Source organism: Pyrgilauda ruficollis, unplaced genomic scaffold, assembly GCF_017590135.1.
Source record: "Pyrgilauda ruficollis isolate IOZ18807 unplaced genomic scaffold, ASM1759013v1 scaffold95, whole genome shotgun sequence".
Taxonomy (NCBI): domain Eukaryota; kingdom Metazoa; phylum Chordata; class Aves; order Passeriformes; family Passeridae; genus Pyrgilauda; species Pyrgilauda ruficollis.
In genome coordinates, this window is record NW_024531599.1 from 849,973 (window position 1) to 873,599 (window position 23,627).

The 23,627-nt window shown below is 61.0% G+C and overlaps 1 protein-coding gene across 3 annotated transcripts in view; it reads right to left on the minus strand.

The window, feature by feature from the left end:
- Window positions 1–2,761: 2,761 nt before the first annotated feature.
- NAV1 (neuron navigator 1) overlaps window positions 2,762–23,627 on the minus strand; it is a 73,803-nt gene continuing 52,937 nt past the window's right edge. Inside the window, exons 1-27 of one of the 3 annotated variants that reach the window (XM_041489608.1) lie at window positions 21,121–21,182; window positions 18,261–18,399; window positions 17,759–18,056; window positions 16,687–17,380; window positions 16,129–16,584; window positions 15,883–15,924; window positions 15,579–15,727; window positions 14,807–14,977; window positions 14,236–14,288; window positions 14,044–14,067; window positions 13,877–13,954; window positions 13,600–13,683; window positions 13,362–13,473; window positions 12,643–12,764; window positions 10,654–10,850; window positions 10,405–10,567; window positions 10,097–10,271; window positions 9,788–9,885; window positions 9,567–9,662; window positions 9,254–9,413; window positions 8,920–9,155; window positions 8,666–8,820; window positions 8,407–8,478; window positions 7,938–8,134; window positions 7,320–7,438; window positions 6,886–7,083; window positions 2,762–6,342 (exon numbers count right to left, since the gene is read on the minus strand). In XM_041489608.1, coding sequence (XP_041345542.1) covers window positions 6,247–6,342; window positions 6,886–7,083; window positions 7,320–7,438; window positions 7,938–8,134; window positions 8,407–8,478; window positions 8,666–8,820; window positions 8,920–9,155; window positions 9,254–9,413; window positions 9,567–9,662; window positions 9,788–9,885; window positions 10,097–10,271; window positions 10,405–10,567; window positions 10,654–10,850; window positions 12,643–12,764; window positions 13,362–13,473; window positions 13,600–13,683; window positions 13,877–13,954; window positions 14,044–14,067; window positions 14,236–14,288; window positions 14,807–14,977; window positions 15,579–15,727; window positions 15,883–15,924; window positions 16,129–16,584; window positions 16,687–17,380; window positions 17,759–18,056; window positions 18,261–18,399; window positions 21,121–21,167 — 4,431 coding nt within the window. In that variant the 5' untranslated portion in view covers window positions 21,168–21,182 and the 3' untranslated portion in view covers window positions 2,762–6,246. Of the gene's footprint in view, window positions 6,343–6,885; window positions 7,084–7,319; window positions 7,439–7,937; window positions 8,135–8,406; window positions 8,479–8,665; window positions 8,821–8,919; window positions 9,156–9,253; window positions 9,414–9,566; window positions 9,663–9,787; window positions 9,886–10,096; window positions 10,272–10,404; window positions 10,568–10,653; window positions 10,851–12,642; window positions 12,765–13,361; window positions 13,474–13,599; window positions 13,684–13,876; window positions 13,955–14,043; window positions 14,068–14,235; window positions 14,289–14,806; window positions 14,978–15,578; window positions 15,728–15,882; window positions 15,925–16,128; window positions 16,585–16,686; window positions 17,381–17,758; window positions 18,057–18,260; window positions 18,400–21,120; window positions 21,183–23,627 lie in introns of those variants that run through there. The other 2 variants (XM_041489606.1, XM_041489607.1) reach the window with 2 other exon arrangements.

Consider the following 23,627-nt stretch of genomic DNA (forward strand, 5'->3'; position numbering starts at 1 on the left):
CCCGCAGAGTCCGCGCCGCTGCGGCACCGGGGGAAACTTCGGTGGGAGTGCGGGCGGGCACTTACCGGCCGGGGCGGCGGGCGGGAGCGCTGCGGTGCGGTGCGGTGGGTTCCGAGCGGGCGGGGAGAGCAGCGCTCGGCGCGGGGCGGGCGGGAGCGGCCCCGCCCGCGCACCTCGGCCCGCCCGGCCCCCCCGGGGCGCGCACCGGGGCTCGTGCGGGAGCGGCACCGCCCGCGGGCGTCCGGGAATCGGCACCGGGCACCCCATCGGGCCACCTCATGCCTGTCACCGGCAACCCCATGGGGGTCACCTCACAGGGCACCGAGCACCGGGAAACCCCCAGTGGGGTCACCTCACACCGGGCACTTCACATCAGGACCGAGCACGGGCACTGGGCACAGGCACCCCGCGCCGGGGTCACCTCACACACAGCACTGGCACCTGGCACTGACACCAGGGACTGCCATCAGGCACCTCATACCGGGCGCTAATACTGGGCGCCAGCGCCAAACACTTCACGTCAATCACCTCGCGCTGGTCACGCACACTGGTCCCTTCTCGCCAGTGACCTTGCACAGATCACCACCCGCCAGTCACCCACCACTGTCACCACCACCGCCACAGGGACCTGCCAGGTCCCTGCTGCGGCCACAGGAGAGAGGCACTGGAGGCAGCTGTGGTGGTAGTACCTCCACCGTGCCTCCCCCCAGATCCAAAGGGCTCCTGGGCGCCCAGCTCTGGTTTTAGAGCCAAAACGTCAGGAAAAAGCTGATGGGATTCAAGAGAGGAGCCCGGGCGGGGAGCAGAGGGCCGTGGGGGGACAGTGGGATCCCCTTCCCATCAACGGAGTCTTCAGTGGGAAAAGGGAGCCCTCGGATACTCCTTACTCCCCATACATGAGCCAGGGACAGGGACACTGTGGGTTCAACCAAAACCACCCCAGCTAAGAGTCTGCCACCTCCATTCCAGCAGTCCCTGGTCCCAGTGTCGCAGCCAGAGCATCTAAACTACACAGGGAGGTGGCCGGCTGCTCCAGCTTCTCCAGCCGGAGACACTCTGGAGAGGTGGTGCCTGGAGCAGAGAGAGCATCCCGAGGTCCCAGCGCAGCTGGGAGCTGTATCACCCAAAACCTCTGCACACCCTAGTTTTGCTGCAGCAAAACCCCCTCCCAGCCTTGCACCAGCCCCCGACAACACCACAGAGACAGGCACGAGCTCCCACCGGATCCTGGGGGCAGGGGAAAGGCCCTGCATGGGGCCATATCCCCACTGCAGCGCCCAGGGGTGCTGGTTGCTCAAACCGAAGGGTTCCTCCCCTACCCATCACTCTTGAAAAGGGCGTCTGAGTGTTTCCAAACGCTGGAGTCCGTCTGAAATTGAAACGTCAGCATCATCCCCGTGTGGTCCCTCTGCATTTCCCCCCCCCCGCCACCCCATGGCTCGGACCGATCCCTCTGGCTCTGCGCCGTGTCAATTCCCGATGTCACGATGTGTGGGACCCTTCTGCAGCTCCCCTGCCTCCTCTCCCGCTTGCTCTCCTCTCCTGCCTGCACAGGGCTTGGAGTGAGCACAGGTCGGGGTGCACGCACTGGGCACATCCCTGCGGACGGGGAGCCCCACTCTGTGTCCGGGACCGCACCCACCGTAACCAACTCGTGTGAACTCGCCCTGCGGGAGGAGCGGGAGCCGATGGGAAGAGCCCTCTCCTGGCCCTGGATCCGCCACTGCAGCCTCTTACAGCTCATCGCCATCCCGTCATTAATTACCGGCTCCTGAAGCATCTGTCCCTGCTCCAGCATCCCTCTCCGGAGGGGAAAACAGATTTGGAGACGCCGCGAGGAAGACCGGGCTCTCCCTGCGTCCTTCAGCCTCCACCCGTGCTCTGCTGCAGGCAGAGCAACTGGATTTGCACAGGGGACACCATCCCACCTCTGTCCCCCCGTGCTGATGCAGCATCTGTCACCATCGTGTCCTTTCAAATGGGAGATCAGATCAGACCTGGTGAGGCAAAAGGGGCCCACCCACCCCGAGCCCTTCTCCCCCGCTCACCTCAGGTAGGACCTGTCTCTCCTGCCCCAGGAAAGGGACCTCCTGCTTTCCATGTCCTGAACTGCCAAGATTCCAAATCAGGAGCATTTCTGCCCACCCCAGACTTTACAGGAGTGTGACCTCGGGAGAGGGGTCCCCAATCCCTAAAACTGCTCCCAGCATCCTGAAAAACAGCTAAGACTTCAACCCAGGAGCGTTTCTACTAAGGCTCCCTTCCCATATTTTGCAGGAAGGGAACTACCAAGGACAGGGGTAGATGCTTTGAGGGCTTGAGCCCCTCTGGAGACAGGCTAGGAGAGATAGGGGACACTCAGCCTGGAGAGAAGGCCCTGGGAGAACTTAAGAGCCCCTTCCAGTCCCTCTCCCTCCCAAGAGAGCTGGAGAGGGACTTTGGACAAGGGACAGGACAAGGGGGAATGGCTTCAAACTGCCAGGGGCAGGGTTAGATGGGATAATGGGAAGGAAATCTTGGCTGTGAGGGAGGTGAGGCCCTGGTTCAGGTTGCCTAGAGAAGCTGTGGCCACCCCATCCCTGGAAATGCTCAAGGCCAGGGACTTGGAGCAAGCTGGGATAGTCCAAAGTGTCCCTTCCACTGAGATGAGGTTTAAGGTCCCTTCCCAAACCATCACGATTCTATGATGTACAACTGCCCTCCCCTCTGCCACACAGGGGCAGAGCCACAGACACAGGACCAGGAGCCAAGAGTACAGGAGATCACTTTATTGAATCCAATGGTGTTAGACAGACGACTGAGAAGAGACATGCCAGTTGGTGCGGGCAGTGTGGGCAGCAGGAGCTGACTTGGTGCAGGGCTGAATTTGTTTCTGTCTTTTCAGAATATCCTCAAGCCTCTTCCTGGCTTCCTTTTATGTTTCCTTTAAAATTTCTTTGAAGTAAAAACAACTAATCGTGGAAAGAGTCCAGATGGTGTTTGTTTGTTCCCTATGATTGTTCCCGCAGCTATATACAACGTGGGGCTGGGTCTCAACATCAGGTATAAAATGGAGCGAGTTTACAAACGTGGAGGGCGCAAGGAAAAAACAAAAACAGACGACAGGCGTGAGTAGAAATCTGGACCAAAATCTTAAAGAGAAATTTAAAAAGTGCTATAAAACCCCTCGGCAGGAATACCATGCAGTTAAGAAACACAAAACCCAGTCAATTACACAGATAATCTAGAACAGGAATGTGTCCATTTCATCTTTTATTTAATTAAAAAAAGGTTGTTTGTGTTTATTAGAAAAAAGCTAAAATTGTAAGGTTCAGGCCACCAGGCAGCAGCAGCTCGAGGGGGCAGGAGGGTGAGGCACTGGCATCACCCACCTCCAGCCCCTCAGGGGGACTCCCGGGAACCACGGGCACCTTTGGGGGCAACTGGCATCTCTGGAGATGGCAGATACCCTTGTGGGGTGATGGGTACCTTTGGGGACAGCAGGCACCTTTGGGGACAACAGGCACCTTTGGGGTGGTGGGCACCCTTGGAGGTGGCAGGAGGATGAGTTAGAGCAATCCTTGGACCCCTGGGCACAGAGGGGCTCAGCCCACAGCCAGGGGTTGGCCCCCAGACAGCTGCCAGCCTTGGGGACATGAGGTGCTTGGTGTAAGCCAGGAGGAATCCATCAGGACCTGGCCTCTCCAGCCAGGTAACCCCAGCCAAGCCCCCCAGCAGCTGATCTCAAGGCCCACCTGCTGGCATGGCCCTTCTCCTTCCCCCAGAGATTCCTCCTGGATCACACCACCCGCTCACTTCCAGCTGCTGGGGCTGAGGCGATGGCATGGGGGCAGCCCCGATCTGGGGAGGGACAGGGCAAACCTGCAGGACACAGGCCAGGGGATGCTCAGCAGTGGGGGACGGCTACAATTTGGTCCAGGTTTGGGTGGCTCCCTGGAGGAGTCAGAAAAGAAAGCTCAGGCAAGGCTGCCCCTCCTCCCATGGGACTCCTCAGGGCACCTGGGCACAGGGCAGCCCCCAAAAGGTGCATCAGTCACTTCCCACCCTGGGCACCAGAGCCTCAAGGAGGAGGCGAGGGGCTGGAGGGAACAGTTGCGTCCCCATTGCAGACCTCGAGTGGCTGCTGGGCCGGAGTCTCATACAATCAGAAAAGAAGTCAGCACAGCACAGTCATCACAGAGTACAAAAAAAACCCAAAACCAGGGACAAGGCGCAGGGCCGCGCCCCCCCAACCCACACAGGGCGTTCCACGACGGATCTATGTACAGCGAGTCCTCGACAGAAGAGAAGGCGAACAGAAAGCCCTAACGCCCAAGCCAGCATGGGGAAGAGATCCCGGAGATCCCCGTGGGAAGGGGCCGGGCTGGCTGGCCCCGGCGGCAGCAGGAGGCTGTCGGACAGACGGAGAGGTGGGAGAAGTGAGCACCATGGGGCGGCGAGGCGGGACACACCGGCCAAGAGCACCGAGGGAGGACAGAGGTGGCGGCAGCCTCCGGGGGCACTGCGGGAGATGCCCGTTCCAGAGGGGTGTGAGGTGTCCCTGAAGACCGCACCAGCTGCAGCACAGGGGGCTGAGGCTGCCCAGTCCCCAGCCTGGCAGAGTTTGGGGACAGGGTGGGCTCAGTTGATCCAGCCCTAGGGTCACCTCTCCTCATATGTCTCTCCAGGGCCCCAGAAAAATGTGGGGGCTGAGCTGGAGGGCAGAAGGGAGGAGGAGGCCCCCAGAGCCCAGGTCAGCACAGGATGGGAGTGCAGACCTGCAGGGCACTCCACAGCCATGGCTGGGGACAGGCCAGTGAGGGTGCTGCAGGCAGCAGTGCCAGCACCTTCATTAAATCCCAGCCAAGCTGGCTTTGGGAACAGAGGCTACTCGAGCAGGCTGTGACAGCATGTCCCAAGCCCCACGTCCCCCCTTCCCGCATGGCCAGAGATTAAGGCACCACGGCAGCACCGGGGCCGACCCTCTCCATGGAGTCTGGCCTTTTGACAATGCAGGATAAGGCCAGGAGGACACATGGCAGCCCCAGGTGCCCCCAGAGCACCAACACAGACCCTGCCAGGCTGCAGGAAGGCACAGGGCCAGGGGGAGCAGGCAGCATGGGGAGCAAGCAACCCCAGGCTCATTGACCCACCGCCCCAGGCCTGGCAGCACCAAGGGGATGAGAGGTTGGTTGGGCTCCCCTCCACCAAGGGGACAGGGATGGCATCCAGCTGCCCAGGGATGGGGCAGCAGCAGCAGCCTCCCCATGCCCCAGTACCTCAGGGAGGGGATGCTCTGTGGCATCCCACCCTGGTGGGAGACACCATCCCAATGCCCTGTGCCTTGGAGGAGGAGGGAGTTGCCACGTGAGGGGCTGCTCTGGGAGCCTCCTGCTGCCACCTGCCTCCACATTGGCCTCCAAGTCCCACCTCAGCCAACCTGTGCAGCCCCAGGAGGTGGGTTCAGGGACTGGAGATCATCCAGTGAGCACCAGTTTTATGACAGAGGTGGTTTGAGTGGTGAAACCAACAGCTGCAAAAGAAACCAAAGGCGAAGGACACTGCTGCCAGGGAAGCAGTAGGCACCAGGCCACAGGCTCCAGGCCAGGAGAGCAAAGTACCAGAACAAAAAAAGGGACCAAAGCAAAGTCTGGACTCAGCCAAAGAAAAGGGGAAGGGGGAAACAAAATAAAATAAGAAAAGCAGGGTTTTTGGGCTGTCCTGGTCACAGCAGCTGCTGTGCAGGTGGAACAGGGAATGCACAGAGAGCAGCGAGAGCCATGCTCCCCTTGGCTGGCTCAGGGTGGGAGCTCCACAGTGGAGGCTCTGGTGGCTTTGCCCAGCAGGTGCAGAGGAAGCCGGAGCCCCTCATGCCCATCCTGCAGCCCCAGCTCCTCCTGCGCCCCCAGCTGTGGCCCAGGTGGCTCCCGCGGGGTCCCTGCCCCACGCAGGGGCCTTCCTGCAGCTCCCGGGAGCAGGGGCTCAGCCTCAGCGGTTGCCTTGGTCCCAAAGCCCAAGAGTTTGCAATAGAGACAGAAAAAACCAAGAAGAGAAACCAGGATTCTCCTACCCCCACGGTTGGGAGGGGAGATGGTAACTCGTGCTCTTTCACGGATGAGCCGAGTTTCCCCGGGCTCCGCCAGGACACGCCAGAGCCCTGCTCTTCTCCTCTCCGTTTGCTCGCCAGCCCCACGCTCCTGGATGCCAAAGGAAAAGGAGAGCAGCCCAGCAGCAGCTCCCCTCCACCTGGGCTGGCACATCTGGGCCTCACAGAGTCGACTGCAGGTCGGGGTCCACCATGGTCTCACGGTCTGGAGACTCAATGTAGTTGGCAGCTTCCTGGAGCTTCAGCAGCATGGCCATCTGTGGGGACAGGTGCATGGCAGGAGCCCGAGGGGGACAAGAAGCCTGGGTGACTGGGGAGGCCACTTGGCCCTCTTGTTCTCCCAAACCAGCCTTGCTGGGAAGCTTCTTAGAGGGTAAAGCAAGTCCCAGAGATGCTGCAAAACCCCTCCCCTGTGCCAGGATCCAGCCTCAGGTACAGCTGGAATGCTCAAGACTCAGTATGCCAAAGCAGCATCAGCTGGCATCACCTGTGGAGCCAGCAGCCTCTCCAGGTGACGTATCAGGATACGTAGGAACACATATGCCTGTCTGTGGCTCTGCATGTGGACATGATGCCTCGTGGAGTGTCATGTCGTGCCTTTTCACTGACATGTCACCATGTGTCCTGGTGTGCAGCCCACCTGCCAGTGCCACCACCCCGCACCCACTGCTCCTCCTGGGAGCACGAAGTGTTTCTGCATCCCCAAATCAGGCTTTTTACACTGAGAATTAACTGGGAAAGCAAAGCTCCACCCTGCTCTGCCACCAGCTCCTCCCAGCCCCTCCTGTTGGCCACCATACCAGTGGGTCTGAGTCCAGGGAGCTGGGTGTGGTGTCCTTCACGGTGCGCTCCTCAGGGGGGGACACGGCGCTCTGGGGCCCGACGGTGGGTGGGGGCAGGTGGTACAGCTTGGACTGGTCCTGCTGCGCTGACGGCCAGGGCAGGGTGTCCCGCACCCACTCCACGGGGTCCTCCCAGGCTGCCTTCTGCCCATGGACCTGTGACAGGGATCAAGTGGCAGTCACCTCCTCAGCACATGCCAGAGCCAGCAATGTGGCACCCTGAGCCCCCCAGGACATGCTATGTGCCACAGCAGCCACAGGGCACAGGGACTGACAGAGATGTCACCTACACCCACCAACCCAGTGCCTCCCCTCTCCCCCTGACCCATGATGGCTGTATTAGTGTGTCCCTGCACTGGTTTGCATTCTCATGTGCCAGCAGCACTGGCTACCTTGAGCCCATCTTTTGCCCCCTCCTGCAGGTAAGGGATGATGGAATTGTTCCACAGGTCGATGAACCAGGTCCGGAAATCCTCAATTCCAATAGGGCAGGACAGAAAGAAGCAGGGACCTGCGGGGGGAAGGCAGACAGTGGAAATAGGAGCTGGGTGCCCCTCCTCCAGTCACTGGGCCCGAGGCTTACAGCACTGAGGTGGGCACTCCTGGCTGGAAGAGGGCCCTTGGGAACAGTGGCTAGGCACCATCAGCCTGTACAGCAGACAGACAGCATCTCCCAGGCAAGGAAGGGGGTTGCCAAGCTCAGTCTATCCCCCAAAAGCCTGGTGAGGCATGGGGGATCCACCTGGGAAAATGTAGCTCCTCCATGCCCAGGGAAGGGTGCTGGGAGGACTGGCAGCCTTGGCTGACACCCCTAGTGACAGCTCCCAAAGTAACAAAGAGCACCCAAGGAAGAGCAACGCTTGTGTGCATCACCCACCAGCTGTGGCTTGTGGGACTGGGAGACACAGGGAACACATCAGCCCCCCTGAGCTCCTCTGGGAGGGTTTGGTCCCAGTCCCCAGGGCTCCTCACAGCCTGGGACAGAGGAGGAAAGTGAGGTAAGGCCGTACCGATGAGGAAGTCGGATGTGCTGTGTTTTTCCAGAAAGGTGTGCAAATGGTACCAGAGCTTGGGCACCCAGTCCAGCACCCGCAGCAGCTCCTCCTTGTTGGCGTTGATGTCCGTGTCTGACTCCAGCAGCTTCCGCCGCAGGTAGCGCACCAGGAAGCCATTGGCCGGCTCCACATTGTTGGAGAAGGTCAGCATCCTGGGGGAGGACTCCAGTGGTCAGGGCTGGGTCTCCACACAAGCTGCCCTGCTCCCCAGAACTCTTGAGGCCCTCCTTGAATCCCCACCCTGCATTTGCCTGAGGCTGCGGAATATCAGGTCCTTCTGGGATGGCAGGGACAGGCCTGGGGGCTCATTCCTAACCAGGGTCATCAGCCATAGGTTGTGACCACAGAAACACCCAGGTGCAAGTGATGGCTTCTGTCCCCCACAATTCCACAAGAATGATCCCCAGGGATGTACAATTCCTACCTGAAGCTGAGATGGAGGCCATGGTTTGGGGTCATCTTCACAGGCTGGTTGGTAGTGCCAATGATATACGGACTGAGTGAGTGACAGAGAGACAAGATTAATGAGAAAAAGCCTCTGAGTCACCCCTGCCCAAGGCAGAGCTGATCTGGGCACAGCAGACATGTGGCCTCATCCCCACAGCCCAGCGACCTCGGTGAGAGCAGCAGGGAGCATGTGTGTGCCATGGGGCTGCACTGGAGGGGTGCAGAGGGGCTCTCACCATTTGTGGTACTTGCAGGTGAGCGCACCGTTGACGAGCTCGCTGATGGAGCCCGCCTCGCTGAGGTCATCCAGGAGGATCACCAGCGGCACATCCGCCGTGCCCGTCTCCCGATCAATCTGGTTGGCCAGGTTGGACAGGTACAGCTGAAGATCCTGGAACAAACAGGTCAGGTGTCAGGTGTGGGGCCATGGCATGACGGCCACGGGGACCATGGCACCAGTGCCCACAGGGACACTGCTGTGTGCCCTCACCTTGCAGGACTGCTGGTGCATGTTGAAGGTGCTGACGATGCCCTCGGTGACGTCCCGACCCGAGCGCTCCACCAGGTACTCGGCCAGGCGGTTGGTCAGGTAGGTCTTGCCGGTGCCACTGGGCCCCGAGAGGATGAGGCGGCGGTGTTTCAGCAGGAGGCTGATGTAGTGCTGCATCATGGGCTTGGGGATGAGTGTTTCGAACACCAGGCTGTCCACGCATTTCTCTTTCAAGCCTGTGGGCAGGGGAGGGCTGAGGGTCCCACTCACACCCTGCAACACCCCAAGACAGCAGGGACATGGCCCAGCCATGGAGCCCCTCTGCCACACTGACCTTTGAGCGTCACGACAATGCTGGTCAGGCCCCGGCGGCACAGTGGCAGCTCTGGCGGCTCCGTGTCCAGCACGCGCTTGATGTGGCTGATGCTGTAGCCGTAGATGGACTCGGTGCTGAGCCCCAGCGTGGACGCAGGATCCATCTTAGTGATGTAATCCTACGATGGAGAAGGACAGGGCTTTCAGTGCCCCTGAGGGCTGTCAGAGAGCGGCTCCAAGAAAGCTTGGGGAGGACCTTGGCCATGGAATAGCAGGCCTGGTGGAGCAGTGTCAAAGGATGGCTCTCTAAAGAGTGTTCTTTTTGCTCCTACCTTGAAGACCTGGCAGACAGCCTCATCCAGCATCTTCCAGTCTACCTTTCCGCTCACCTTGGTCCAGCCCAAGAAAAACTCCTGCTGCTTGAGGTCCTAGGAGCCAACGCAGAAGTGTGCAGTGCTGCAGCACCACATCCAGCCCCAGGAGGTATCCTTTGCCCCTCTGTCAGGGCCATGACACGGTGACAGGTCAGGCTCCCCATGAAGCCCACACTTACCCCCTTGATGATGTGCTGGGGCGGCATGCGCACCACAATCCGCAGCGTCAGCTCATCCTTCTGGGTGCCAGCGCTGACAGCATCCATGGGGGACACGTCTGGGGATGGAGCAGTGAGGCTGTGCTGGCCAGAGCCAAGCCACCAGGCCTGGCTATGCCCAGGCAGAGGCAAATCCTGCTGTGGTTGACAGCGGCACCAGCAGCACGACAGATCCCCTGCTCGCTCCAGGTGAGCAGCAGCACGTTGCCACCACACACACTCCTCCCTATCCAGCCCTTCCCCATGTGCCAGCAGCTCTATCACCCCTACCTGCATCCCCCGGGCTGGGGCTGAAGGCATGACCAAGGGTGAGACCCAAGGAGCGCCGTGGTGAAGAGGAAGCCGATGTGCTCGTGATATGGCTGGGAACAGCACCTAGCACTGCTGAAGGCCCAGGGGCCACCTTGAGACGGTCATTCTCGGCCTTCAGGAGATCCACCTCCAGCTGGGGCACAACAAGGCACGACACAGGGTAAGGAGCAGTATGCCAGCAGCACTCCGGGGTGCAGCACAGAGAATGCAGGGACTGTGGGCACCTTGGCACTGAGAGCAGCCAGGCTGCTGGCAGGGGTCCTCACCTGCATGTTGTGCATGGTCTCCCGCAGCTGCTCCAGCTGGTGGGCTGAGTTAAGGGCCTCCAGGCGGATGTCTGTCAGCTTCATCTCCTTCTCCCACAGCTCTGACCGCAGCTCTGACACCTCCTTCTTCTCGGGCTCGCCCTCACTGTGGGCCTGGAAGAGCCTAGGCCAAGGGAGAGATCAGGTCTCACACGTGTCTCTGGAGGGAGCCTGCAGCCCCTGCCACTGGCCCTGCCTGGCCCCACGTACTCAGCCGTGTCAATGCCCACGGAGGAGGATGTGGAGGACTTGATGGAGGGCGAGGCAGTCTCTGTGGAGCCATGCTGTAGCTTAGGGGAAGAGGGGGCTGACGAGTCTGGCGTGGCGATCTCCTCTATGTCAGAGTAGGACGAAGCTGATTTGGGGCCCTTCTTGATGCTGAAGGCCTTATTGAAGGAGCTGCGTAGCTACAGGAGAAGGAAAACTTGTTAGAGACAGTCCGAAGTGCAGCCTCACAAGCAGAGACCTGGCCTGGTCCTGCCCTGTCTGTCCAGGACCCACAGACAAGCTGAGCTGGGACCAGTACAACCACACCCATCACAGAGGCAGCACCTCCACCATGCTGGGGAAGGCTGCAGCCTGACCCCGCTCTGCTGGCACAGCGGACGGATGGGGTGCACAGCCCTTTGGGCAACACTCACCCCAGCCTGGATGGCACCAGAGCCCCAAAGAGTGGGACCCATGTCCTGGTCAGGATGTCTCCCAGCCCTGCTCCCCACCAGCACCTACACCAGGCTGTTCAAGCATGACACCAGCACCATGTTCCATCATGAAGGGCCAATCCATCCCCACATTCACCCCACCACAGCCATTTCAGCAAGAGGCATTTATTTACAGGGATGTCCCTTGCTCCAGCCACTGCAGAGCCATGGTCCTGTCCCACACCTCCCTCTGCCCCGTGGATCCTGCTGGAAGCACAGAGGGGCAGCCAGCCCTCCAACAGAGCATGCTGGTGTCTCACCTGAGCATGCAGCATGCACACAGCACACACAGAGCAGTGGTGGGTGAGCAGCGGGCTGGGGCCAGGGAGGGGGATGGACACTGCACAGGGACCAAACTAGACCCAAACTGGGTCCCACCAGCTGGTAGGAGAGCAGCAGGACGGGCACCCTGGGCTCACATGTGCCCTGGACTGCCAGGGCCTGCTCCAAGGGAAGGTGGGAGAAAGAAGGGATGGAGGGCACACAGCATCTGTCCCAATTCCCACAGGCACCAGCAGACTGCTCTACGGTGTTCCCAAAAGCAAAAGCATTGCATTTCAGTGTAAACAAAGTAGGTATCCAGCTCTGCTGATGGTGGAAGCAGGGAAGCACTGACCTATGTGGGTACTGGCAGGGACAGAGCCACCTGAGACCACATCAGGCAGCCTTGGAGAGGCAGAGATGGGCAGTGCACTCCAGCGTCCTCAGTGACACTGGGACGGCTGCACCAAGGCCACCGTCCCAAAAGATCCAGTTGCAGGAAGTCAGGAGAGTGCCTGCCTTCCCTGGGCAAGAAGGGGACTGTTCCCATCCACGGGGAAGGTCCCATGTGAGCCTTTCCTGTTGTCTAATGGCAGTTCAAGCCCGTCCTTGTGGGTGCATATTTGTCCTTAACATCAAAGGAAGCAGCCAAGGTGGGCACAGCCTGGCTGGGGACCCAGGATGGCCTGTGATGGGGTTAGTGCCAGTGGGATGGATGGGATGGGGAGTGTATGAGCACTGTCCCATGAAATGGAGCAAGGGCCCTGGCTGGGCATAGTGGATTGGACAGCGTGGGACTTACCTCGTACACCTGGAAAAAAAGGGTTGAGGTCAGCATAGGGGAAGAGAAACAAAACAAAGCAAGACTTAATTGCACATCCAGCTCAGAGCTGCCTGGTGCAGGGAAGGGACTGCCCGGCTTAGGTGTCGGCCCTCCACACTGTCAGAGCCTGCGTGCGCAGGAGGGAGACATGGGGGAATACACAAGGAAGCATGCATGCAGGGCTAGGGCTGGGAAACTCCTGAAGGGGTTGGAGAAGTCCCAGCCAACAATTCAAGACACAAATCCATGGCAGTTACACTGTCCTCAGCACTGCTGTCCCCAGGGGACAGGGGGCACCAACACTCCAAAGCCAAGGCAGACTGAGAGCAGTTGGTTTGTGGGGCTGACCTTGAGCAGACCCTGCCAGTGGCTCCCCAAGCCCCAGTTCTCCTACCAGTGCCCCATCCAACCCACCCAGCTCTTCTTCTTCTTCTTCTTGGCGTCAGCAGCCTTGCTGCTGCCGATGCTGGAGTGGCTGGTGATGCTGTTGAGGCTGGAGATGCTGTCAGAGGAGTTCTGCCGCTTGATGCGCAGCTCTGGGGTCCACCAGAGAAGCAGGAGAGATTGGGAAAGGAAGAATCAGCTACCTGTAACTGTCTCAAAGCCAGAGCACCCTATGGTCCCCCCTCCCTACACCCAATCCCTCCTCCCACCCAACACCTTCTGAGCTCTTGGAGCCACCTTGTAACAATGACATGGGACTCAGACACCACAGGGGTGCTGCCAGAGAGATGTCCAGGGCACATATTATTACCCTGCTGCTGTCCCAGGCCATCTCCCTGACAGCCCCTTGCACTCACACTGGGGTTTTGGGGCTACAAACAGCACTTATGGGAACAAAGTCAGTATCAGCAGGCAAAAACTGGCTGTTGGCAAAGGGCCTGGCAAGGAGGTCTCCCAAGACTGACAACCAACCATTCCCCTCCGTGCCAGCACTGTGACCTCCCATGGTGACAGCTCTGGCTGTCCATTCCTGGTTTCAGATGCTTAAGGATCCCAGGTGGGGAAAAACTGCTGCCCAGGGCACCCTGCCTCCAGATGAACTTCCCCTATGAGAGGGTGTGCCCTGGGGCCCTGTGCCAGTCCTAGTAGGTGCATCCCAGCTCAGGAAGGACCACAGCATCATGCCTTACCTTTGGGGGTGACATCAGTGCCATTTAGAGCACCCTGGATCACAGCCTGGGCCTCTGAGTTCTTCTTCTTCAGGAAGTCAATGGTCTCTCGCAGGTCCAGCAGCTCCGTGTCCTGGGGCAGCAGAGTTGGGAGCCATGGAGTGCATCCCGATGGTGGAGAGCCCACCCAAGAGCACCCCTGGGGCAATCTCCCAAGTCCAGGACCCACCAGCCCCACTGAGCACTGCGATACACTCACCTTCTCCTCGGCGGTCTCAGCCAGGTGCCGCAGGCGGGATGTCATGCTCACCAGGCTCTGCTCAAAGGCCGCCACCAGGTTGGCCTGGGAGAAGTGGAGAAACAGGTGAGCCCCCACATCTGGGCAAAAACCCATGGACAGGTGAGCACCCACTGCCAGGTGTGGGATGCAAAAGGCTGAACGGGAAATCAGGGCTTCCATGGGCACATCCAGCACCAGCCCTATGCCCTGCAGGGATGGAGTGGAGTGCCCCACAGGGGCTCCCGTGGGGACTCACATTAGCAGACAGCTGGGATGTCAGCGTGGCCACCTTCTCCTGCGAGGACTCCAGCTCGCGGCGCAGCTTGCGGATTTGCTATAGGGAGAGAGCAGAGAGATGAGAGGGGCCAAGCACTTGCCCTCACTGGGGGCAAGGGCAGGCATGAGCAAAGGGTGTGGGCTCACCTCAGACTGCATCTTCTCCTCAGCCTGGCAGCAGGAGAGCAGAGAGGGACAGACAGACAGAGGCAGGCAGTCAGGAGGACAGCGAGGCACAGACAGGCTCAGCACCAGGCAGAGGCATGCACAGAGCCCCCCCCAGTCCCACCCGGTACCCCAGCCATGCACAAAGCAGCGCAGCACGGAGGCGGCTCTTACGGAGGAGTAGGTGGAGGACGCGCTGGAGGCCAGGGACAGCACCGATCCGTGAACTGCAACGGGAAAACCCGAGGTGTCAGGGTGCCCTGGAGAGCAGCACCCAGGGGCTACAGGTCAGGGCACAGCTGGTGACTGGGCTCTCAGGGGTGGAGGGCTCTGAGGTGGCCTGGGGGAGGTACAGGGTGGGATGGCAGCTGCCCAGCACTGCCCGTTTCTCAGTGCGTGCCCTCCACCTGCACCCTCCTCTCTGGGGAATCTGGGGGCTGTGCTGCCCTCCCTGTCTGCTTGGATCCCCTTGTCCCCAGTGTCACAGCACCCTGGGGCAACCCAAGGACACTGAGTACCCATGGGGATCAGGGCAGACCCAGGGCTGATGCCAGCAGAGTCCAAGAGAGCCCTCAGCGTTGCTGTCCCTGCTGGGATGCCAAGAACGGGACACATCCCATTGCCAAGAACAGCAACCCATCCAACAATGCCATGGCAGCACCAGTAGGAAGGGACAAGGGTGCAGGGAGCCCCACCAACCCTCTGCAGCCTCCTCCGCCTGGGCAGGAGCACAGCACACTCTCACCATCGTCCACAGGGTCCCGGAAAGAGCCCGAGCGGATCATGCCCTTGGGCTTGTCGGCCAGGGAGAGGGTGCTGCCCATCTGGGAGGTGCTGTACAGCTCGAAGGTGGAGTCGTGGGTAGGGATGCTGTTGGAGCGAGTGATCCGCGGGGTTGTGGTGGCAGTAGGGCTCACTGCAAGGAGAAAGTGGGAAGGAGGCAGGGTCAGAGTCACGCTGGGGACCTGCCATCAGGATGGGGAAGCAGGACTGGGAGCGATCCATGAGAGCTGTGATGCAGTGAGGAAGCAGGGATTGTGGTCCCAAAGCAGGGAGGGGCTGGGGAAAGCTAAAAGGCAGGTTGATGCTGGGAACACCTGGACACCAGCACCAAGGTAATTACAGGGCTGAAAAACAAATCCATTGCCCCAGGGATAAGTGGGTACCACCACGGCCCAACACCTGCAGGTGCAGGAGTGGAGCCTGCTGCCCCAACTTGTCTGCCTGGATGCCCCAAATCCTCCAGGAACATGCAGGTCCTGGTCAGATCAGGGCAAGGCTTACCCCTTGCCCTGCCAGGCACCCCCAGAGGAGCAGTTATGGCCTGAGGCCCAAAGGTGGATGAGATGCCCCGAAGCAGAGGTGATGGACATCCCTGGTCCCAGTCCAGCACCCAAAGCACCAGGTGCTGGTGTTGGTGGTGTCAAGGAGACAAGCAGCGCCCAGGGGAGCACGAGCACATCCCTCAGGGAGCACGGGGAGCAGGAGGGAGGGGGCCGGCAGCGGAGGGCACTGACCAATGCTGGTGAGCGGACCCTTCCCGACCAGCGCCATGGGGAGGGCGGGGGGTGAGGGCAGCTCCTGCTGCTCGTCCGACTCGGGGAGTCCACTGACTGCGTGGGAGTGGCGCCGCTCCTTGGCCTCCTCCTGGGAGTGGAGCTGGTACCTGGGGAGTCGCAGACAGGCATGGTAAGATCGACCAGCACCATCCAGCTCCCGCCCACTGCGCTGCAGCCCAGCTTCCCTGGCTCAGGGGCACTGCCCTGGAAAGCCTTCCCTTCCCACCCCAGCACCATCCAAAAGTCACTTGAGCTCTTTTACCTCAAGCCCTTCTTGGGCAGTGTGTTCCTGTCGCGGCTGGCACTGGAAGGGAAGGAAAGATCAGTGACATCCCTGCACAGACTAGTGAAGGAACCATGGGGATTGAGTTGTAGGAACAGGGAGCTTTTCCCTAGAAATGTAGCAGGAAGAGACTCTGAAGCAGGCAAAGGATATGGCAGAACAGCAGGGAGCAATGTGTGCCCATGAAGGTGCCGCAGCAGCCCACCAACCTCCTTCCAGCCATACCTGTCCAGATGTGTGAGCCGGGGGCTCCCACTCCAGCCCAGCTCTCCTGCCTCTTCTTCCTCTTCCTCCTCTGCGCTGGCAGGGGGTGCAGCAGCAGGGGTGGGGGTGGTGGTGCTGCCCCCTGAAAAGGCACTGGGCAGGCTCATGGGCATCTGCAGGGATTCCATACTGCGGTGAAGGCCGGAGAGCTTAGGGTACATCCTGCCCTCCTTGGGGACACTGTAGCCACCCATGAGCTCCAGGCCCTGGGAGAAGCTCGCTGAGTTGATGTTGAGGATGGGGGCAGGGCTGGGGCTGAAGCAGGGCGCAAGGTGCCCACCAGCCGGATGCAGGTCCTGGAGCTTGGCAGTGTGTGGGGTGTGCAGCTCACTGGAGGAAGGCAAGTCCAAGCTGTTGGAGTTGACCTTGTCCAAGTTGGCCAGCGAGGGAGGTTTCACGTAGGTCTTGGCAGCTGCTCTGGAGTGGGGAAATGGGTAAGGAAACAGGTGAGACTCAGGTACTGGTGCTGGGCACAGCTGTGCCAGGCACCTGCTGCCCTCGGAGGTGGAAGGACCATACCTGAGAGGTGTAGGGGGCAGCTCAGCCACCTTGGCTGCTGGCGGGAGGCTGGCCTGGGCTTTTGGGGTGCTCTCAGGTGAGCTGGCACTCTTCAGGGTGTTGCACTCAGAGTCAAGTGCCACTGCCTTAGCCTTGGCCTTCTCCTTCTCACGATCTGTCTGGTTCACAGGGGCTGGTGTGCCACGGCCAGTGCCAACCTTGGATGGCTCCTTGAGCCGTGACACCGAGATGCCGCCCTGCTTGGTGCTCAGCAGGCTGGGGTCAATGCTGCTGCTGACCGGCCGGGCTGCGCTGCGGCCCCCGGTCACACTCATGGAGCTGGACTTGGCCGGCCGGGGCAGGCTGCGGTACTGGATGTTGGAGCGAGCCCCTGGTGCCAGGAACCCAGGCTCAGGTGCGTTGGAGACATCGAGGCTTGTTTTCCTCCCACTGACTGGCTTAACAGGGATGCCAGAGCTCTTCTGGATCTTGCCGAGAGTGGCCGAGCCCCCAGCCTGCATGACAGTGGCCGTGCCAGTGGCAGGAGCTGGTTTCTTGTAGCCAAAGGAGCTGGAGGATGAGGGGCGGGCAAGCCCTGACGGCGGCTTCTTGGCGTCAGCGGTGCGGTCACGGCCGGCATCAGAGGAGGAGCGCTGCAGGCCCGTGTTCTTCACTGACAGCTTGCTCTTGTCGGTGACTTTGGTCTCTGGCTTGCCTGGTGGCAAGAACGGCCAGTTACGGTGGTTAGTGTCCCTGGAGGCTTTGGGGACATTTGCAAGTGAACAAGCCCAGACAGGATATGGGCACCAGAGATGCAGGGATGTGACAGAGAAGGGACATGCCAGACCCTTGGTGCACTCAACAGTTCCCCAGCCTGGTGTGTGGACATGGGACCATGGGGCAGGCACAGACCCCCAGCCTGCTTGCAGCCCACAACGCAGCCCTGCCTCCCTTTCCAGCTCACACCCAGCTCCCGGGTCTGAGCACAGCTATAGGCCATCCCATGGCCTACATGCTTGGGGAAGGCACACAAAGAGAGCACCCAACCTTCTCTCCATCAAAGGAGCTGGACCCTGCCCAAACCGGATTTTACCTGCCACTTTGAGGGTGCTCTGGGCCATGTGGGTGATGGGAGAGGTCACAGCCACTGGAGGAGTCTTGCCCTTCTTGAGGGAGCCCGGGGTGCCCAGGCTGACAGGCTTCTTCAGTTCACCACCCTTGGGCCCCTCCTCTCCACCCTCCGAGGGCTCCCGCCGCCACTTGGAGGAGCCATGCTCCATCTTGAGGCTGCTGCTGTCGTAGTCCAGCTTCTTGGGTGCCTTCTCGTCACCCTCACCGTACCAGCTCAGTCCGCTCTCTGCCAGTGAGCGCTTCTCCGAGTCCGTGCGCAGCTGGGGGCAGAGCAGAGTCAGGGGCGCTCCTGGCACCCACCCCAAACCCATCCCCAGAGAACATCAGCCAGCTGGGAGAAGGACGCAGCAGACACCCTGTGCCATCCTTGTTTCCTCACACTGGCACCCTCCTTGCCCTCTTTCCCACTGAGCAGGAAAGCTGGGATAGGTGCTGGAAAGGGTCCGGGTGCCACTGGCACCTACCGCTATGGCCGAGTTCCTGCGCGAGGCGGTGGGGGTGGAGGGCAGGGAGTTGAGCGAGGAGCTGGCATTGAACTCCTCTGAGCTGAGGTTGTCGGAGGCATCGCTGAGGCCACTGCTGATGGAGCTGCTCTCATCCCAGCTGTGAGGGAGAGACAGCATCAGACCCCTGCTCAGCCCAATGGGACCCACCACCTGCAGGATCTCCCTGTTCCAGGGGCTGCCAGGGCAAAAAACAGCTCCTGGTAGTGCCCATGGCAGGGACATGGCATGCAGGGCCCATGGCAGGGACATGGCATGCAGGGCCCATGGCTGGCTCCAGCCCAGCCTGGCATTGGCTTGTGTTCCTGTGGCGTACAAGCCTCAGTGACCCTGCTTCTCCCCATTAAAGCTCTGTTGAGCTTTGGTGGGGATGGAGGGACATCTGCAGCTCAGGGAAGCCAGCACCCATGCCACAGCATCACAGCTGGCAACAAGCCCCCAGCAACCTGCTCTGACCCTGGAGGCAGGTTAGGATTGTCAGAAAGGGAAGGACTGCTGGAATAAACAAATCAACCACCCTGTAGCATCCCTCCTTCCTGGGGTGGTCCCCACCCACTGCACCCTACTGCCCCTCTCCAGCCCCCAGCAGCCAGAGGCAGCAAGTCTGGGATCTGCTGCTGTGCCAAGGTGGCTGCTCCATGCCAGGGCTCAGCCAAGTGTGCAGAAGCCCATCTGCAGGGCCATCAGTCAGCACCACACTGGGGCTGCCTGGGTGCCCCAAGGGCACAGCTGGTTCCACAGCACTGGGCTGTGCCCATGACGATCTAGCACAGGCAGGCACGGAGCACCTTCCAGCAGGATGAGCACAGCACCTTTCAGGTCAGCAGCTGAGTAGGTCAGTGAAGCCTCGCAGCCTCCCAGGGGGAGACAACACTGGCACAGGCTGCCCAGAGAAGCTGCGGCTGCCCCGTCACTGAAATGTTCAAGGTCAGGTTGGATGGGGCTTGGAGCAACCTGACCTAGTGAAAGGTGCCACTGGCCATGGCAGGGAGTGGCTCAAGACGAATTTTAAGGTCCCTTTCAACCCATACCATGCCATGATTCTGTGACAAGCTGTGGTGTAGGAGGGCAGAGTAGAGCTGGGACCTGCAGCCAGCCCCAGGCCCTGCAAGAGATGCCTGTTTATCTGCATCAGGACCACAGAGGTGCAAGTGATGCCCAGCAAACAGCAGAGCCCCAACAGCAGTGGCAGAGCAAAAGCAACAGCCACCACCATCCCCGTCAGATGCCCAAAGCTCAAGAAGGAGCAACAAAGGCAGCTCCAGCACCATAAGACCTGCACTGCATGTCTTGCTCTTTCCATAGGGGAGGAGTTCATCAGAGACTGGCCAAAGCCAGGATGGACACAGTCCCCTGTGACCCCACAGCAGCTTCTGGGACAGAGCCAGCAGGTGCTGCTGCCCAGGAAGGGATTTCAACAGGATCAAGCACTCAGGATGTGCTGCTGAGCTCCTCAGCTAAAAGCCACGTCTGACCACCAGCTCTATGCCTAGGGTGAGTTCCCACTGGGATGGAAATCCTCACCCCAGCAAAGCCTGCAGCAAAGCCCCTCTCCCAGCCTGGCATCACCTGGCAGCAAGCAGTGCCAGGAGTGAGGCCAGGCTTTGTAGGACTGTGTCCTGTGGCAACACAGCGGGGGCCACATGTGGTGCTGGGTCTCAGTCTGGCTTTTGGGGCCAGGAAGGGAAACCCCAAACACTCTCCCAGCCATGCATGTGACACCCCCAGTGCCCTGGGCATCCAGGGAACCACTGAGAAAGAGGCAGAGGGTCAGAAGTTAAGCCAAGGCAGGAGGTGACTTCAAATCCTCCTCGACAACCCTGTGCCAAGAAAAGACAACATGGAAGGTCACATCCCAAAATCACTAAAACCATGGCAAGAGGCTGGAGAGCCAGCTGCACACTATGAGGGTGTCTCTAACTCTCTTATGGGGCACACAGCTAGTGCACTGACGGATCCCCCAAACTGGTACATGTATGCAGCACAGCAAGGAAAGTCGCAAGCCCAGCACCACTGGCCCCTCAGCATGTACAAACTCCCGGAGCACGGCTGAGCCCCGGCACCTCGACTGCCCCCGAGAACCCTCAAACAGGGGGCAGCCATGTCAGACTGTCACTCCGGGGCAAAACTGACCCTCTGCTTTGCGCTCCATCCCCTCCATCTTATCCAGAGCGATTCCCAGCTCCTGCAGACGGTCCCGCACCGAACCTACCCGCCAGCAGCCCCGCGGCAGCTCCCAGGAACGAGGATGCTCAAGGGCAGCGCGTCCGTCCTGCCGCGCTCCGCGGCGCCGGCGGGCGGACAGCCCCGCGGAGGGCGGGATGGTCCGGCACGTTTTCGGGGATGAGCCGAGCCCCAGCCCCGGCGCGGGGAGGCGGCTGCACCGGCAGGGAGCGGAGGATGGACTGGGACCGCGGCGCGGTGCGCGGGGATGCTCCGCCCCGCCCCGGCCGCACCCCGACTCGGAGCCCCGCGCTCGGCAGTCCCGGGGTCAGACCCGACGTCCGGAAGCACCAGAGCCTCGGGAGCCCCGCGGAGGACAGGCCCGGCCGTACTGCAGGTGCGGGGCGCGGGCCGGGGCGGAGGATGGGGGTGCCGGGGCGGAGGATGGGAAGGCCCGCGGGAGCCGCCCCGATGCCCCGATGCCGCGGTGCCGGGCGCGGCCGCGCTGCCCCGACCCCCCTTTGCCACCCCCCCGCAGCGCGGCCGAGACAAAGCACCGCCCGCGGAGCGGCCCCGGGGCGCGGGGCTTTGTCTGCCGGGGCCGAGCTCCGGCCGCGCCCCCGCCCGGTGCGGTGCCCGTTCCCTGCCCGTGCCGTACCTGCTGGCGAGGCGCGGGGCGCGGCGCGGCCTCCCCGCCCGCAGCATCGTGCTGCCCGCGGCGCGGCGGGCGGGGGGCGGCGGGACCCCCCCGCTGCCCCCGCCTTAAAGCGACAGCGGCACAGGACCCCCTCTGCCGTCCATCGGCCCCTCCCCGCCGGAACGGGACCGGGGTCCCGGCTCCAAGCCTCGCCCGTCTCAGCTTCGCGACCATGTCTCCAAGTTCTGCCCCGCAGCCCACGGCCCCACCCCTGTCCCTGGTGTCCCCCAGTGTCCCCCAAAATGCCCGCAGAGCCCCCAACCACGATTCACATCCCCAAACACAGCACCAGTGACCCCCCAAGTCCAGCCCACAATACCAGAGGCCATTCCTCAGCACTAGGCCTGGACCCAGTGCCCCCCAAATCGCGCTGTTCTCTGTCCCCAAAGAAAACACCTCCTCGATATGGGTCCCACTGTGGGGTGCTGGGACAGCTGCTCCCAGCAACCTCGGCACTCATCCCCAGAAAGGACGTCAATGCCTGCCCCGCTCTGCCTTTCATTGACCAAAACCCCAACTTTTGTCCCTTTTTTCTCTCTCTCTTGCATCACATAAAGAGCCATGCTACAGGGTAGGGTCCTCACTGGGATGGTAACACCAGGGACAATTTCGCCAGCCCGGCCACATAGGGCAGAGAGAGTTAACTGCAGCATTGGCAAGACAGACCAGACCCTGCAGGCTGGGAAATAAGTAATTCCTTCCTTGAAGCAACTGGCAACGCCTCTTGGCTCCTTCCCCACTGTCCCATCACTCACCACACAGGGCTTGTCCCAGCATGGCATGGCAGGACAGGGGTACCTGACCATCCCTGTCCCCACTGATCAGCTCATGCCCACACCCACCAAGCCCTGGCAGGGGCTCATGGCCAGGGGCTGCTGGTGCAGCCAGCCCTGCGGTGCGGTTACGGTCCCACGGCCACGTGCGCCAATGGGTGCGGCGGCACAGCCCGTCCAGCACTGCATCCCTCCGGTCCCTCCGGCCTGGCACGGCGCCCGATGCTGTCCCTTCCCTCTTCTCCTGGCTGCCTGCCTCAGCCCCGCCACGGCCGGCTCACGCAATGCTCAGAGCAGCTTCTGCTGGGCACAAATCTGGGCATCCCGGGTGGCAGGGGAGCCAGCCCGGCACAGCCCAGCACTGCAGCCCCTCAGAAAGGCAGTTTTGACCCTGCCAGAGCCACGGGCCTGGTGTGAGATGACAGCAGAGAATCACTGCTGACCAGTCACAGCGCACCCTTGGGCACCAGCACAGGCACTGAGCCCCATACAGAGGAGTACCCCCAGCACATTTCTCAGCAGAGGTTGCTGTTGGAGCTGGACGGTTTTGAACTCTCCTTGCTTCACCTGTCTCACACCAGCACAGACGCCTACCCATGTAACACCCAGACCCACTGGCGCCAGCCAGGGTTCCGGACACTCATGTCCCTGCCAAGCTGGTCCAGCTAGATCCCCACTGCCATCCTGAAGCCCACCCTGGATGGAAGCAAGTCCTGGTCTGCCCTGGCCCCTTCCTCCTGTGGCAGGGGAGGAAATGCAGAGTGCACTAAGGGGGTCCCACACCCCACATCAGCAGATCACTGGCATTGAGGGAGCTGTGTGGCACTGGTGCTCCCAACCCCAGCCTCATGCTGTGATTTGAGATAGGAGCAGTGAGGAAAGCACAGGCACAGCCGGGGCTCTTCACACCCTCCCCCTCTCCTCCATTTAATGGGGCAGAAAAAACAATTAGCTTCATAAATCCCGTTGAGGGGGTTGGGAGCTCCCCATGGATGTGGGCAGGGCAGGGCTCTGCATCTCTCTCACATCCACATCAGGAACCAGAGTGTAACAACACTCCCTGACTTCCCTGATCCCCACAGCCCTGTAAACCCCTCTGTACCCTCCAGGATGCCCCCAAGACCTGCAGGTACCCCCTAAGAGAACTCCAGCCCCTACAGAGGGTCAGGCTACCTTGACCCTAGGTGTCTCCTGCTTGGATTTTGGGTACTGTGATCTGGCACCTTTCTCCAAAGCAGCATTCAGAAGAACAGGGGTCTGCAGAGATCTGGCAGATGGGGAAACTGAGGTAGGGAAGGGGGATCTGACTTGCCTGAGCTCCCCCAGCAGAAGAGGATCAACATCACATCCCGCAATTGATTCAGGATCCCATTCTCCAGGCAGTAACAGTGGGGTTGATTTCCCTGCAGCAGCGAGGCCGAGGCCATGGGGGGGTCAGCCAGCACTCACTGCCTGCTGCAGTGACATCAGCCATGGACCCCAACCACACTCCTGGCTGAGAGCTCACGTCTGGTCACCCCTGTGCTTCCCCCCAAGTGGTGGAAACCCTGGAGGAAATGTGTCCTGGTGCGGGGATCTCCGCTGGCAGTTTCGGTGACATATGGAGCCTCACCCAGGCCACGGCGGCACCCGGGGCTGCAGAGGCCACGTGTGATTCTCAGAGAGTCCCAGGGCAGTGCCGGGGTGGGGAGCGGC